Source organism: Aptenodytes patagonicus, chromosome 1 (assembly GCF_965638725.1).
Source record: "Aptenodytes patagonicus chromosome 1, bAptPat1.pri.cur, whole genome shotgun sequence".
In the NCBI taxonomy this organism is placed as follows: Eukaryota; Metazoa; Chordata; class Aves; order Sphenisciformes; family Spheniscidae; genus Aptenodytes; species Aptenodytes patagonicus.
The window spans coordinates 158,814,605-158,828,781 of record NC_134949.1 but is presented as its reverse complement, the minus strand read 5'-3'; the positions used below and the strand labels follow the sequence as shown (position 1 = coordinate 158,828,781).

Genomic DNA, 14,177 nt, shown 5'->3' with positions numbered 1-14,177 from the left:
AGATCAAAAGCAGGAACAGAATGTGAGGGGAAATCATGGACAGGAAATTGTTGAGGAAATCTGTGGAAGAAGAAAATACTGTAAAGAGACAGAAACTAGAATTCAGTTTAAGAAAGATTAAAAGATGGTAAAGGTAGTGAGAATGGTAGTAAGGGCTCAGTTTGGGGAAAAAACATGACAGGGAAGGGATGTGTTGTCACTCCTTTCATTTGTTGTCAGCACTTTTGTGATCTGAAGAAGAGGAAAAGTTGCAAAGTATGTGTGTATATGTATCTCTGAAATGGTCCTGCAGATAAATCCTGGGAACAGTGTGCACCTTTTACTGTTTTTTCTAAAGTAATACTGAGCTTTGAAAGACTGCCTCTCTACTTTGACATGGGTAACAAGTTAAGAAGGATCTCTTAAATTGTTTGTTTCAAAAGTAAATTGTTTTGTTTGTCCTGTAGGAATTTGCTTGTCTTAACTAAAGAAAAGCATTTATGACTTTGGGAGACTATTTTTTTTTTTAATCTTCCTTCAACGAAGGGCAACTGTTGCAGAGAAGAAAAAATAAATGGGGCTGATAGGGTACCAACCCTTGAACATGACCATTTAGTGAATTGTTCACAGGAGGAGGTGACCGTCACAAGATAAATCTCTTCATTTCTTTATCAGTGAATACACGGGTTGTGAAATCTTCGCATTAATGGGAAATCTGAAAATGGGATGCTGCTGTAATATAAAAAGGATGAAAGGGGAAAAAAAAGCAGCATTGATGTATTACTACTGGAATGATCATCAATAGAAAAGAGAGTGTATGCACTGTTTTTCACAGACAGTCCATTGTGTCCTGTAGGGATTTCCTTTCTCTCGTCTGCTTATGAGAAGAGTACTAGGCTATTTGTCTTGACTACTACATTGAGTTAACAACTTTCAGCCCTTCTCAGATCCGTCTGCTTCCAGAAAGATGCGAGTATTATCACACACGCTTTATTGTTAAAGCCTTGCTTTACCTTGTCATTCATTTATCAGGAAAAGCAAAGACAAGCCAGCACAATGAGAGCAGCAACTTTTAATGTCGTTATTTTCTAAATTTAAGATTTTTTCCAAGGTTTTTCTTGGTCTCTGATTCTTCCCTGAGCTTCCATGGATTCTGGAGGGTTACTGAGATGTTCAGGGGGCTGGAGCAGTTGCAGTATGAGGAGGGGCTGAGGGAGAGGGGCTTGTTCAGCCTGAAGAAGAGATGGCCTCAGAAGACCCAATGGCAGCCTTTCGGTACTACGAGAAGGTTATTGCAGAGATGGAGTCAGTCCACAGTGGTGCACGGTGGGAGGATGAGAGGCAACACACACAAGCTGAAACAGGAGCTTTTCCAGCTGGGTTTAAGGAAGAACCTAGGATGGTCAAGCTGTGGAACAGGTTGCCCAGAGAGGTTGTGCTGACTCCATCCTTTGGGTTTTCAAGACCAGACAGGATAAAAGCCCTGAGCAATGTAGTCTGACCTCACGGCTGACCATACTTTGAGCAGGAATTGGACTAGAGACGACCTGAGGTGCTTTCCAGCCTGAATGACTATATGGATCCCATAAGAGAGAGGAAAAGAAAACAAAAAACACGTTGGAAATCCCATATATCGGTATCATGAACAGACTTAACAACTGGGTCGTCTGGCTCAGCAGACAAAGAATGGAAGCTCAGCTCATCTTCAGTAGCTGTCAAAAATTACCAAACTCCTACGATGGAAAAGGTAGTTAGATGAGCAGGTAGAAGTGAAGACTGTCTTCCTTTAGGATGAGGTTTCTAAGAGGCAGAAATATAGGTGATGCTGAGAGCGGGGCATCTTCTTGACTGAAGAAGGGCAACAACCGACATGCACAGGCGTTTCCTACTTCCAACATTTGGTTACACTGGTAATTCTCATCTGGCATGATGATGGTTGTCACCCAGCTGCATCTGCCTTTCACTGAGTTGGCGAGCTGCTGTCCCCTGGGAGACATTCAAAGTACATCAGCACTAACAAGTGAAAGATTAACCAGAGAAAATCATGATTATCGATTCACAGCTTTGCTCTGGTAAGGGCAGAATGTCCTGATGTGGCAGAGAATAAAGAAGAGAGACTAGTGTTAATTGAAAATCACCAGTGTAATATCTTCACAAGTGCTTTTCTTTGTTCTGCTAACACCTCTTTTGTTTGTTAAATTTTTGGATGTTTTGAACAGGTTGAAATCCAAACTTAGGCTCAAAGATTTGATCTTCTTTTAAGGTGTCACTGTGTACACATCATGGTACATTTCTGTAAATACTGCAGTGATACCAGCCTTAACCTATCAGGAGGGCTGGTCAGAGCAGAGTGGAAAGTTTCTGCATTGTAGCACGTTAAAAGACAGCAAAGTTGCAGACTTTGGGCAAGGTTCGTGTTCTTCTATCATACACACTTGAGAGAATTCGTCAAAGCAGAACGCTAAGCACATACTTGAAGCTTAACTTTCTTAAAACAGGCAACCCAGGTACTTCATGCTAGGTAGAGAGTGGATCTCTACGTTTCCGATGCTGATTTTTAATGAACCTTGAAATAGTGAGTAAATTCTTACAGACTAAAATAATGCTAGAGTGCCAGTTTTCAAAGTGATGCGAGGAAGTCCTGTCCAAACGTGGTCTAGACAGCCTGAGATCAGCCCTGAACCTCATATTAGAAAAACCACTGAAGGAAACGGCTAGAAGAAAATTAAAAGCCTGGAAGGTTAATTATTGACGACAAAGTACAGAACAGGTCTTATCAAATGAATATGGGAGGAGATTGCAACTTCTTAGCTGATTAAGGATACGATGGATATGTTTCAACATCTTTAAGCCTTTTCTGTTTCATTGCATTCTGATTTTAAATACGTATTTTACACTATCAACAGATTGTATGTCAAAGGGTTATGAACAGTTTACTGCTGAATCAAAAATAGTTTTTGTGGCATTATCACTGACTGAATAGCTGCATCAAGTAAGATTGTACTTCTGTTTAATGTTTTCTTAAATAACCCAGAAGACAATTTAAAGGTATTTTTAAGTGATACTGGTTAGAAAAGTAAACAATGAAAAGGACAGGTTAATGTGGATTGCTTGGCAAGCAGGGCATGTCCAAAAAATGTTATGGTTAAACTACGCATCTTTTGAACAAAGAATTCAAGCTACGCTTAGAGGAGGTAAGACTTTACACTGAAAACGTAGGATCCTAAAAATGATCTGGGTGTCGAGGTGGATGAGAACTGCTATGTCTCCTACACGGTGTTTTAAGGAACTAGCTAATCTGATTTTGGATGTATAGGTAAAACTAATAATGGACCGGAAAGTGGTGTTACATCCAAGTACATACAGTGAGACCAATAGTGAGCAGCTACATACTTGTTAGCATCATCATTTAAAAAGGGTATTGGAAAAATTGGGAAAGGCTCAGAAAAAAGCCCTTCCCCCAGTTATTTGGTACCTGAGATCAAGATCTTCTAGTAATAGATTTAAGGAATTCTATTTTGGTTTATAAAAAAAAAAAAAAACCAAACTACTGGATTTATGTCAGGTCCCACAAAAAGATACCATTTTAACAGGGTCATCAATATCGGAGAGAAAAGTGACACAAGATTTAAGGACTGGAACTTGAAATCAGAATAATTAAAATTAGTTATCTAGTTGGTAAAGATGGTAATAAACCCCTGGAACGTATTTTGATTGGAATGATCGAATTCCCACATTGGTAACAGTAGGATTACACATAAATACAGGCATTAATGATGAAGGGCGTTAGCCCAAGTGTCTCTCCAGAATTCAATTCTTTCTCATTTTAGACCAAGTGAGAGAGATGTAGTGGGATCCTAAAAAGGGACTTCTCAGCCCGATTTCTGCTCTTAACATAATGAGGGGTGCCACGCGTCCATTGTTATCACTCTGGTATCAAGAAAAAGAAAGAGAAGAAAAGTGAACAGTCTTTGTCCCTAGCGAGAGAGAGTTTTTCAAATTAAATTGAGGAATAGGACACCTGTTCTTTCATGCACATTTCTATTTTATGTTAAACAAGATAATCTTGTTTGAGCTTTTGTATCTGAAAGAAATGAAGCTTGTGAAGGGAGTATATGTGCAAAGCATAAAATATTTTCTGCAAGCATTATTGATGCAGCTGTTACTCTACATCAATTACGGAAAGTAGCACATGGTTAGACAGCTTTATTTGCTGCAGAATCAATCCCTGCCTGACTTCTGTTACAGGTAAGAGATTAAAACCAGTTTTATGAAATGACGAGAGGCGTTCCGAAGTGCAATAGCAGTGACATCATGTGAGACCATTAAGCAAAGACTTAATTATGAATATATAGTACATAGCAATTCTGAAAGGTAGAGGGCAAGCTTTTTGAACTTGCTGTAGTCTTGTAGTCCTGGCACAAAAAAATCCTTTAAGCATCAAGGAGCTTGTATTCAGTGTTTTTCTGCACTCTGTTAATTTTTCTTCATTTTTAATAGTAGACGTTAGGACTTTACACTTCAATTATTGGCTTTACCCGTCATACGAATATTCATAAGAATAGATGGGGGTGTTGAGAGGAAGATACATCTCAAAGCAGCTGCCGTGTTTCTGTTCTCTCTGCACTGATCTTCGAGAGTTTTATTTAACACCTCTAAGGGATAAGTCTGGAAACTAAAATTTATTGGATATAAAAAATCATGGTGTCAGTGATACCAGTTTCATACTTTGCCTCCTCTCCCGGCTAACCTCTCTGTTGCACGGCTGATAGGAAAAAGGGCAGACAGTCTGGCACTGACAGCCACCCAGTCAAGTTTTAAACTTGAAAACAAAACCACTGAATTTGTTCCGTAACAACACACTTTTCTGCTAATGCTTAGTTCTTGCATATTATTAATCGTTATTGCTGTGTATATAAAACTGGTAGTCTGTAACACTTGTACACTGAATTAACTGTGACTATACGGTAGCATGGAGCTGCCGCTGTATAGCTGGCACTGATGGCCGAGGTCCTCGTTAGTCTCCAAGGTGAAGGCGATGAGGCTGGAGAGCTCTTCCACCAGAGGAAGAGTCTGTCTTCCTCTCTCCCCGCTCATTGTTGGTGTTTTATCCTTCTTGCCCCCCCCGCGCCCCACCTAAAGGGGGATTTGGCTGCTCCTTAACTTGGTTTTGCTTTTGCCAGTCATGCCTCTTGTGCCTTGGGCAGGATGCCCTGCCCGTTTTCCTTCCCCTGTGCTTGTTTTGGTCTTTATCTTGTAACTTCTGTCACTTGGACGTCTCCAAAGTGCAACTGTGCAAGCCTGTCTTCGCTGCTTTGATGGTTACATTGCTCACTACATGAAATGCTTGCACATAGTGTTGGGCTGTGCCATCGCAGTATTACGAAATATTTGCATGCTGGTTGTTCTGCTATTTGTGCTTAGATTTGGGTTCCAGGCAAGCTAATGTTAATTATTCCCAGATTAATACACTTAGAGCTCTCCCAGAGCTTTTCTACTTCAGCTACACTAGCGACAAACCTTGCTCTGTATCATTATTATTTGTGATTCCGGTAAAGAAAGAGAATAATCTCAGATGGCTACAGGTTCAAGAGAAATCTAAATTCAGGGTGACAATCTTTGTACTTAAAGAACCAGATCCGGTGGACCTGCGTACCCTTTTTTTTGACCTCAGAACGCATCATCCTTTGGTCAACACGGGGACACTTCAGTCTGTCCTTTCAATGTATTTATCCCATCAAAGGTCTGTGTGAAGTTGGTCTAGGCTGCCATTCTGAAGCTGTGGCTAATGCAGACGCCCAGCCCGTAGGAAATTTGTTTGGCGTCTTCCTGTGTTGTGCTGTAGTGCTAACTAAAATGTGAGCTTGCAACACTGCATCGCCCGATTCAAACGTGCAAATTGTAGACGCTAAATGAAATACAGTCAAGCAGAGAATCTGCCTGTGTTAGAGACACCAAGGGAAGAGTTCTGGGTTTTCTTGGTAATACTTAAATGTTCTGTTTATAGACAACCTTGAGCATGAATTACTATTTTGTTATCAAAAGTATTTTATTATTTTATTATTTTCCATGTTATTTTGGAAAGATGCACAGGGGGAGACCTGTGTCCCAACGAGGATATAAAATGGTTTTCATTCAGTCTCTTAGAAGAGAGGCAAAGTCCCACTGTAAAAATTGAAACATGAAAGGCTGGGGAAAAAAAAAATCTTATACAAGGATGCATTTTCTCGTTGTTTCTGAAATGCAGAATGCCCAATTTTTCTAAGAAAGGCTCGAATACCGTTTGTGGTTTTGAAGGGGAAATGTTCCCCTCCAGCTGGATTCTTTCTGCAAGCTGGCTATCTTGAGCGTCGCTGTGGTAAAGGAGGTTAACCTGTTAACTTCTTCCCACTTCCTAAAATGTCCAGGCAGTGAAGGTGTAAAATGATTTCTTCTCTTGAATATCTTTCTTCTGTGCAATGTTTGTTCTCTGGCTGAAGCATCCTGGACTTCATCTAGCATAAACATACTACGCAGACACAGCAATCTTGTGTCTTTGTCTCACGTGTGCTAGAGTTAGACTTAGCAAATTTTAGATTGGCTGAAAGATGGAGTGTTACTTCAGCGTCTTCCAGATTACTCCAAGTAACCCAAAACTCATCATTGCAAAAACCCATCATTGCAATACAGGGCTATTCTACTGGGGAAAAAAAACCCAAACAAATGACAACCTCTAATAGTTAAATGAACACAGTTCTCCTAGATGTAACTGGATGTTACAGTCTGACCGGTCATTTTTATTAAGTTATATACATACAGAAGTTGTAAGTGGTACAATAAAATCTGTAAGCTAGAGGACAGATTTCAAGTTCACTTCTTTTGCGGTCATTGATTTGTCAACTAAAAATAAATCTGGCTTGGCTGACTAGTACAAAAAACCAATGCATTGGGATACAGATAATTTTAATATACTTTTATAATTTATACATCCTATACGAGAGAGTGAGAATTCTATTACTTGCTAGTATTTCAAAGTATTGATTTCTTTTTCTAGCTATAATTATTTCTCAATATCCAAGATTTAGTATCATACATCAGTTATTTATTATGGTTTGAAAAGTGACAGAAAATGATGGTTTGATCCTATACTTACTTTCTTTGAAGGTACAGCTGCTCAGTTTAGAGGAAACTTGTTTTGTACAAATACTTGCATGAAGGCAGCAGCATACCGTAGCCATGGAATATTAAGCTATGTACATCGAGATAATCCTCGTCTCCTTCACGCACTGGGAGTGGTATCTTGATTTTTAGCTATATGGGTCATCTTTCAGTAGAAGATGTCTCTTTGCACTGTAATTTGCGTAAATTTATATGGAAATCAAAGAAAATAAATACGGATGAATGTGATAACAGGTAAGTTTTCTCTTCACACGTGTTTTTCGGAAGTGTCTCTGTTGCTGCTCAGTCTTCTATTTTCAATTTAAATTCCACTTTTCCTTCATACGGATCATGAACATTATCAAAGGTAATTCCAGCTCCAATGATTTTGCACACTATTTTAAGTTCTACGTTCCTCGTAATGTTGAGAAATTTCACAGCTACCAAAGGATTGCTGTAGCTGGGCTAGGAGGGGAAAAAAAGAAAAGTAATTTCACAACACCAATTTAAAAAAGAAGTCTTAAAATTAGCCTTCTCTCCAGGTCTCGTAAGATTGCAGAGATGCTCCATACATCTCACCGTATGCAAAGATAAAGAAGAAAAGCGATGCTGAAATACATGAGCACCCACCTGTGCCTTTTTTCCATAGTAGGGGAAGTAGTGCAGGTTGAAGGTACCATTCACGGGGTAGTAGTCCACCTCCAGCGGGCGGGACTCGTCACCCTGTTTGTAAAGCAAGAAAGCAGCTCTGTCGGCTGGGCAATCGTAAGCCAGCCCTGGGCAAGTGTTTTACCGCTGCTAAAAGCGGCGCCGCATGTATTAAAACTCAAGTTCAGCAGTCTGTGTAGCGCCGGTCTTATTTTTATGTTTCAAATAAAAGTGGAAGTCTCCCGCTGTTACTATTGCCAAGAAAACCGGGCAAGTGTCCTTTCACAGCAGTTGTGAATTCGGCGAATGGGGACCTGCTGAAACGTGCAGAGCGCCTGAAGGAGCTGCTCTGAGGTGTGAACTTCACTAATGGGAGCTGAAAGCAAAGAGCAAATGTTCTTTGCAGCACGGAAAAACAATTTTTCAGGTGGTTTAAAATAAAGGAAACATATTTTTTTGTTGTTCTTAGGATGTCTGCCGGTGCAAGAAATTGCACGGAACTGAGAATGTTCCCAGTATGTGGCCAGAATGGTCTGATTTCCAGAGCTGGAGGGTAATCTTTCTGGTCGCAACTTGCTGTCAGAGCTGCAGCGCTTGAAATTTTTGAGACTCGGACCTCATACACTTACCACATATGTGCAGTCCACTCTTGGTGCAGTACCGTTGCCAGGGAAAAATTTGATAATCTGAAATAGAAAGCACACATTTGGTCATCTTGGAAATTGTTTTGAGATAAAACCAAGCAAACAAACAACTGGGCTTCAGAGGCTGCTTAATGTGTTTCTGCGTAAGGCAAACGGATCACCTCATCTTATGTACCCGGGTGAAAAAAACATGTTGTGGCTGGATATTTAAGAAGCAGGACTCCGTGCCGCCCGGGATGGGCACTGCAGGCGGGCTCTTTCCTGGCCGCACCTCCTGGCAAGTCCCATCTCATTTGCCTGCCTGTACTGCTTGCTCTCTGCCGGGGGTCTCTTAAAGCAGCTGGTTGCGTGAAAATAAAGGAAAAGCTGAACCCCTGTGCTTTTCATCATATGCCTTACTAGGAAAACTTGGCTTGGGCAGAAACTCTTGGTCCCATTTGATCCTACAAAAATAGTGGGGTCGCACCCTGTAGCAGCAAAGGCGAATGGAGGTAAAGCCACCCCCCCCCCCCGGGCACTATCCGCCTGCCTTTCCCCTGCCAGGGCTGGCGTGCAGCCCTGCTGAAGGAGGCAAAGGCTTTTTGGGGAAAAGCCTGTGTTTCACCTGCCAAAATCAGGGGCGCAGCTCTCCTCTCACAGCTGGACCTTGCACAGATTCTTGAAAATATTCATTGCCCGAGTCTAGGATGCAAGCCCAACCGAAAATGAAGTGATTTTGTCTATCAGGAGCTGGTGGAGAATACAAATTTTTCACTTTGTACTGAGCTAGGAGACTCAGAATCTTACCTGAAAACAAAAATAAAATGCTTATGCCTTTGTCTATGTCCTAAAAAAATTAAAGGAGGCATGGAAGATTCCCTTTTTCCTTTTAAAAAAAAAAAAGTGTTTGTAGTTTTTACTGAAAAAAAAATCCACCAGATTTGAATTTTGTTTTTACAGGTTCTGCTAAAGATTTTCTTTGCAGCCTGGAGAAATAAGGTGTGCAAGTATCGCCTCTCTGAAATCACTTCAGTTACTGTTGCATCTTAACGCCTTAGCTGAAGGCACAGGATCACGGTATTGCAGAATGAAACTGTTTTACGTACTAGTTCGTTGGATGAGAGCACTACGGAGGTGCTAACAAAACTAAACAAACCCCAAAGCTTTAGAGAGTTCGTTTACGGATCACTTTTCCCTACGTTATTTTCCTAGGGGTGGTGACAAAGTCTCGCTATTTTTCTGGTCACTCCGGAGGTCTCTCGGGAAAAGCATGTGAATTTGTCTTCCCAGTACAAAGCAGAGATTTAGAGCCCGTGGCGGCAGACGATGTAGCAGCTCCCCAGCGGAGACCTGAGCTATCGGGTTTTTTTGGTGAATTCGTTCCTGCTCAGCACCTTGAGCTTGTACTTACCCTGTTCATTTTTATAATAAAACAGGGTTTTCCTTCTGGGAATCCAAAAGTAGGATCTGTGATGCCAGAGCAGTTTTGAAGCATATCTGAGGTAAATTTGCAGGATAGTTTTGTTTTATTCGGGCCATCAAAGGTGTCCTGAATGAAGTATGTGTCGCTGGTGCAGTTGATGTTCAGATGCTGAGCAGCTGGAGTATATGCTGGATGTGCGAAGGAAGAAAGAAAAATTCCCCTCTGAAGCTTTTCATATATAAATTATACATCCCAATATCGGGCTGGAGGTTATATCATGGGAAATTGTACTTCAAGTGAAGTTGGGATTAGATGGAATGAGGAAAGTTTAAATTGTTTGGGTTTGGGTTTTTTTTTTTAGAATACCCGGGCAAAGCAACGAAAGAGATCAAATTGAGTTAAGGCTGGCAAATTGTGTTGATAGCTCCATATAAATTCCATTTCAAGTATGTTTTTTCTCAATATGTGTATGAGAAACACAGAAACATGATATTAAGGCTCAGAAGGGATATAAACGTATTAAGATATGAACAGGCGAATGGAGCACCTAGCCTACTTTGACTATACTCTCCGATGGCACTATGCAATGGCTTCACAAGACTTATTATGGCACTTTGATATTTGTAGCCACGGACAATATTAGATTAATTTAGATGAGACTAGTTTTGAAGACCTTTTTTTACCCTCTTCCTTCAAATTTTCTATTAGCCTATTTTATTAAGGCTATTCAGGATTAAAAGAAGTAAAAGCTCTGAAGCAGCAACTAAAAGCTCTGCTTTAATAGACATATTTACATACGTTTGATTTATAGATTCATGAGGTGATCTGCTCATCCCTTTCAGAAGATGCATTTTCCACTCAAAATCTCTGATTTCAGAAGGACAAATAGAAAATGGGAACACTGACTTAAGGTCCTCAGACACCCAATAAGGGAGATGCGACAGCACGTTTCTTCAATATTAGGCAGGAAACCTCATTTTTACCTGTCAGAAAAGTCCGAAGAGTTGTCACTAAACCTTCCCAGGTTTTGTTGTCGGATACGTTGTAATAAATCTGTAGTCCTCTATCCCCATAAACATCGGGTCGTAACGTTACACCTTCACGGGGGAAGAAAAGGGAAGGCAAAGCGGAGGAGAGGTGCCAGGCACAGATTTGTTTGTTTAAATTGACAGTAGCGATTACGCTGCATCAAGACTCGTTATTGTAAGTGTACGAGATCCCCAGGCTTTGCTGGAGAGGATTTAACCACATACGGAAACCATCTCAGCTCTTGAGTTGTTCAACCGAAAACCTAAAGCCTCTGCTACTGCTAAACTCTTTTCATGTATACCCGTGCTGCTATCGGAACAGCTTGCAAAATCATTCCAGCAATCGCACCGGATTTCCCCAGGACTTGTAAAAATAACAGTTATAAAAGTCACGTCACGTTAAAGAAACAGACTGTACTGCAGTGTGAGAAACAGCTTTTGAAAAAGCCACGCTTAATATTTTACAGGAATTTCGCCAGCAAACATCAAGCTTACTGAATATTGGGAAAGGAAACTTCAAATTCAGCAACAGGCAGACAGAATAATTTTTAGGGCTAGAGCTTCAAAAAAGTCATTTTTTCCTTCCCATTGCTGGTAAAAACAAGCTATTGGGGGGGTGAAGTTTTAGCAGTAAGCACTGATGATCTCTCGCTGATACTGTCTTGTCCCTCCCCAGCCTCACTTCGTGTCCCACAAATCTTTATTTCTAATCCCATGTGTCTTTGCCTGTCTTATTTTTACTTGCTTGGCTGCTGGCACAGCACATCCCAGCAGGGAGGGATTCCTGCTCTCCCAGGGACTTTCCATGCTGCTGGCAAGCGTGGAAATACCCACCCCAGGCTGCTCGCCCCAGCACCCTTCCATCTTGCCGGGCACCCCAAAACCCTCTGGGGTGCTTGGGAGGCTGGAGCAGAAACCAGGGTTTCCCCAGCAGCTGACCCCTGCCCGTGGGGAGAGGAGGTATATGTTTTTATATATATATAAAATAAATATATAAAAATGAATAAATGATTTTTTTTTTTTAAACCCTGGAAGTGTTTTCAGGTGAAGGTTAAACTTTGCAGGGATTGTTTGGGGAGAATCAACCTAATTTATTCCACATTTGTCTCCCCTCGCGCCCGGGCTCTGCCGATGCCTCTCAGCCCAGCCCAGCCCCTCGCAGCCGCTGCGGGAGCCTGGGGGTTTAACTCCCCGCCGGGCAGCAGCCGGCCGGACCGTGGCAGTACCTGGGGATTTCAGCTGGTCTTGGTAATCTGGCTCGTACGGATTCACCGTCCTCATTAAAGAATAAATGGAGAGTGCGAACAGCCCCGACATCACCATGTAGAAAGCCAGGTAGTACAGGCTGATCCACACTGTGGAAAAAAATGAGGGCAAAATCTCATTTTTCGAGCAAGGTGGTGCAGTGATCCCTCCGCAGCCGGGACCGTCCCAGCATCAGCGGCCATCTCCTTTCTGCCCTTGGCCCCAGGGAGGTTTTCCCTGCAAAGGGACTGTTGTTCTGGATCTTCTTCTCTACACTCAAAAGAATATTCTTCTAGAAAAATTTGGGTGTAAATTTGTTCAGTTTTACGAGGATTTTTGAAGTAGTTGCTGCTTAGCCCAGATTATTTAAAGCTTAAAAGATTGTGTGGCTTCTGAAGTCACTTCACGTATTAAGACCATTTATCTGCTTATTAACATGGACTAAGCACCACAGCTGAGGTATTTCCTCGACAAAAACAAGTTGCTCCTTGTGTTATTTGGATGACAGATGTCAGTATTTCAGGTGTGTTGATTTTAGACCCATATCACTTCACTGCCTTTTACAGCTGAAATCACCTTCAGCAAAATGTGTCATCTTGCTATTTTATTCTGGTGTGAGATGTAGAATAATGTTGTGTTTCTGTCTGTATGTGCATAACGTGTCTTACAGGCAGCTGGTGCCCTACAAGCAGCCAGTGAGTATTTTGGGGGGGGCCGTCGGAAACCGCTCCCTGTAAATATCGGCGCCTCATAGCACTTTCTTCTCTCCAAAGTGGAAAGGCTCCCACTTCGGTTTGATTTTCTGTAAAATCATGGTTTTAAGAATGGCTAATAAGCTGCGCTCACGGGCTTCACGGCAGAAAAAAATTGTCTGGAAACTTGCAGCTACTCTTACGGTCTGTGGGAAGAGCAGGGACCTTCCTTACAACGGTCAGGGCTGCCCTTCCCAGAAGGTAGATCAGAAAACACATCGTCATCACAGACACAAGTGTGCATTAGCACGCGGTGATAAGAGAGAAGATCTGCTGAGCAGACAATAATTTGGAAAGGAATTTTGGAAAAGCAAAATGTGTTTCCAGAGAATTGGACAAAACCCACCGACTAAGCAAAATTCTCCATGTACCAGAACCCCCTATAGCCAGCAGTGTCAGAATCATACTGCAACCGCCCCCCTTAGCTATTAATAAGTTAATTGTTAATGTGTTAAGTTTTGTCCTTTTGAAATATTTGGTCCCAAATCAGTTTAAAGTCTTCTTATATTTGCAGGAACTACTTAGATCAATGTTTTGATCTGATTGACTCAGCCTATGGGGCCACCCTAAAAGTGGCTCAGAAGCATATATGTGAACTGAGGTCTTGAACAATTACAACACATCTACCACCCCATTATGTCCCATTCATTAGGATGATCCCCCACCCAAGATTTTTAAGTATATCAGAAGGAAGAGAAGACTCTTGTGTATGAAAACCTACCCCAGTTAATTAAGGTCCTTCCCATAAAAAGCTTTGTTTCTGGATTCCAGACAAAACGACGGAAATTTTCCATCCGCTCGCTGCAGGTCTTTTTTTCATTTAAAGTTGCCATTTTCTCACAAAATTTCCCCAAAACGCGTCCTCCTCAGAAATTAAGAAATTCAACCGGTGCTCAAACAGTCGCCCAAGAGAAACACTTTGGTTTTTATACCTTCTTCTCCGCTGAAGGTCAACGAGATTACTTCCTATACCAATGAAAGCCCCTGCTCACCATTATCAACCCGCAGCAGATACAATTCTTTATAAAGGGTGTTGATAATGCTCGGTGTTGAGGCTGGCAAAGAAAAGTTAGTTCCTATCAAATGCCCTTCTCCTTTCTCTTGACCACCTTAGCAGACCGGCAGAGTTACGCATTTTGCTGAGTGCCCGTAGGGCTTGCGATAGACTCGGTGCGATAGCTGTTATCAGAGCAGATAAAACGAAGGAGAACTTGTTTCTCTCTAGGTTTTCTTTTCTTTTTTTTTTGGTTCCAATTAACCTGCGAAGAGTGGATATAATTCTCCCACTACAACCTGTAGCCATCTGTTGGGACATAGGGGATCGCAGCGGGAGTGAGTGGGG

At 41.6% G+C, this 14,177-nt stretch overlaps 1 protein-coding gene across 2 annotated transcripts; it reads right to left on the bottom strand.

Annotated features, from left to right (window-relative positions):
• Nucleotides 1-7,419: 7,419 nt before the first annotated feature.
• Nucleotides 7,420-13,668, bottom strand: ATP4B (ATPase H+/K+ transporting subunit beta). Of its 2 annotated transcripts, none has more exons than XM_076328920.1 (7): nucleotides 13,557-13,668; nucleotides 12,065-12,193; nucleotides 10,794-10,907; nucleotides 9,799-9,998; nucleotides 8,394-8,450; nucleotides 7,747-7,839; nucleotides 7,420-7,581 (listed from the first exon to the last, which is right to left on the bottom strand). In XM_076328920.1, exons 1-7 carry the CDS (start codon nucleotides 13,666-13,668, stop codon nucleotides 7,420-7,422), a joined length of 867 nt encoding a protein of 288 aa, XP_076185035.1. The 2 variants fall into 2 exon arrangements, with proteins under 2 accessions (XP_076185035.1, XP_076185036.1); XM_076328921.1 differs by having other exon boundaries at nucleotides 8,397-8,450.
• Between the last annotated feature and the right edge of the window lie 509 nt (nucleotides 13,669-14,177).

Coding starts and splice junctions, on each gene's coding strand:
- ATP4B (XM_076328920.1), bottom strand. CDS start 13,668: ATGGCAACTTTAAATGAAAAAAAGACCTGCAGCGAGCGGATGGAAAAT. Junction 8,451..9,798: donor TTATTATAAAAATGAACAGG/GTAAGTACAAGC, acceptor TTTCTATTTCAG/ATTATCAAATTTTTCCCTGG. Junction 7,840..8,393: donor GAGTGGACTGCACATATGTG/GTAAGTGTATGA, acceptor CTTTACAAACAG/GGTGACGAGTCCCGCCCGCT.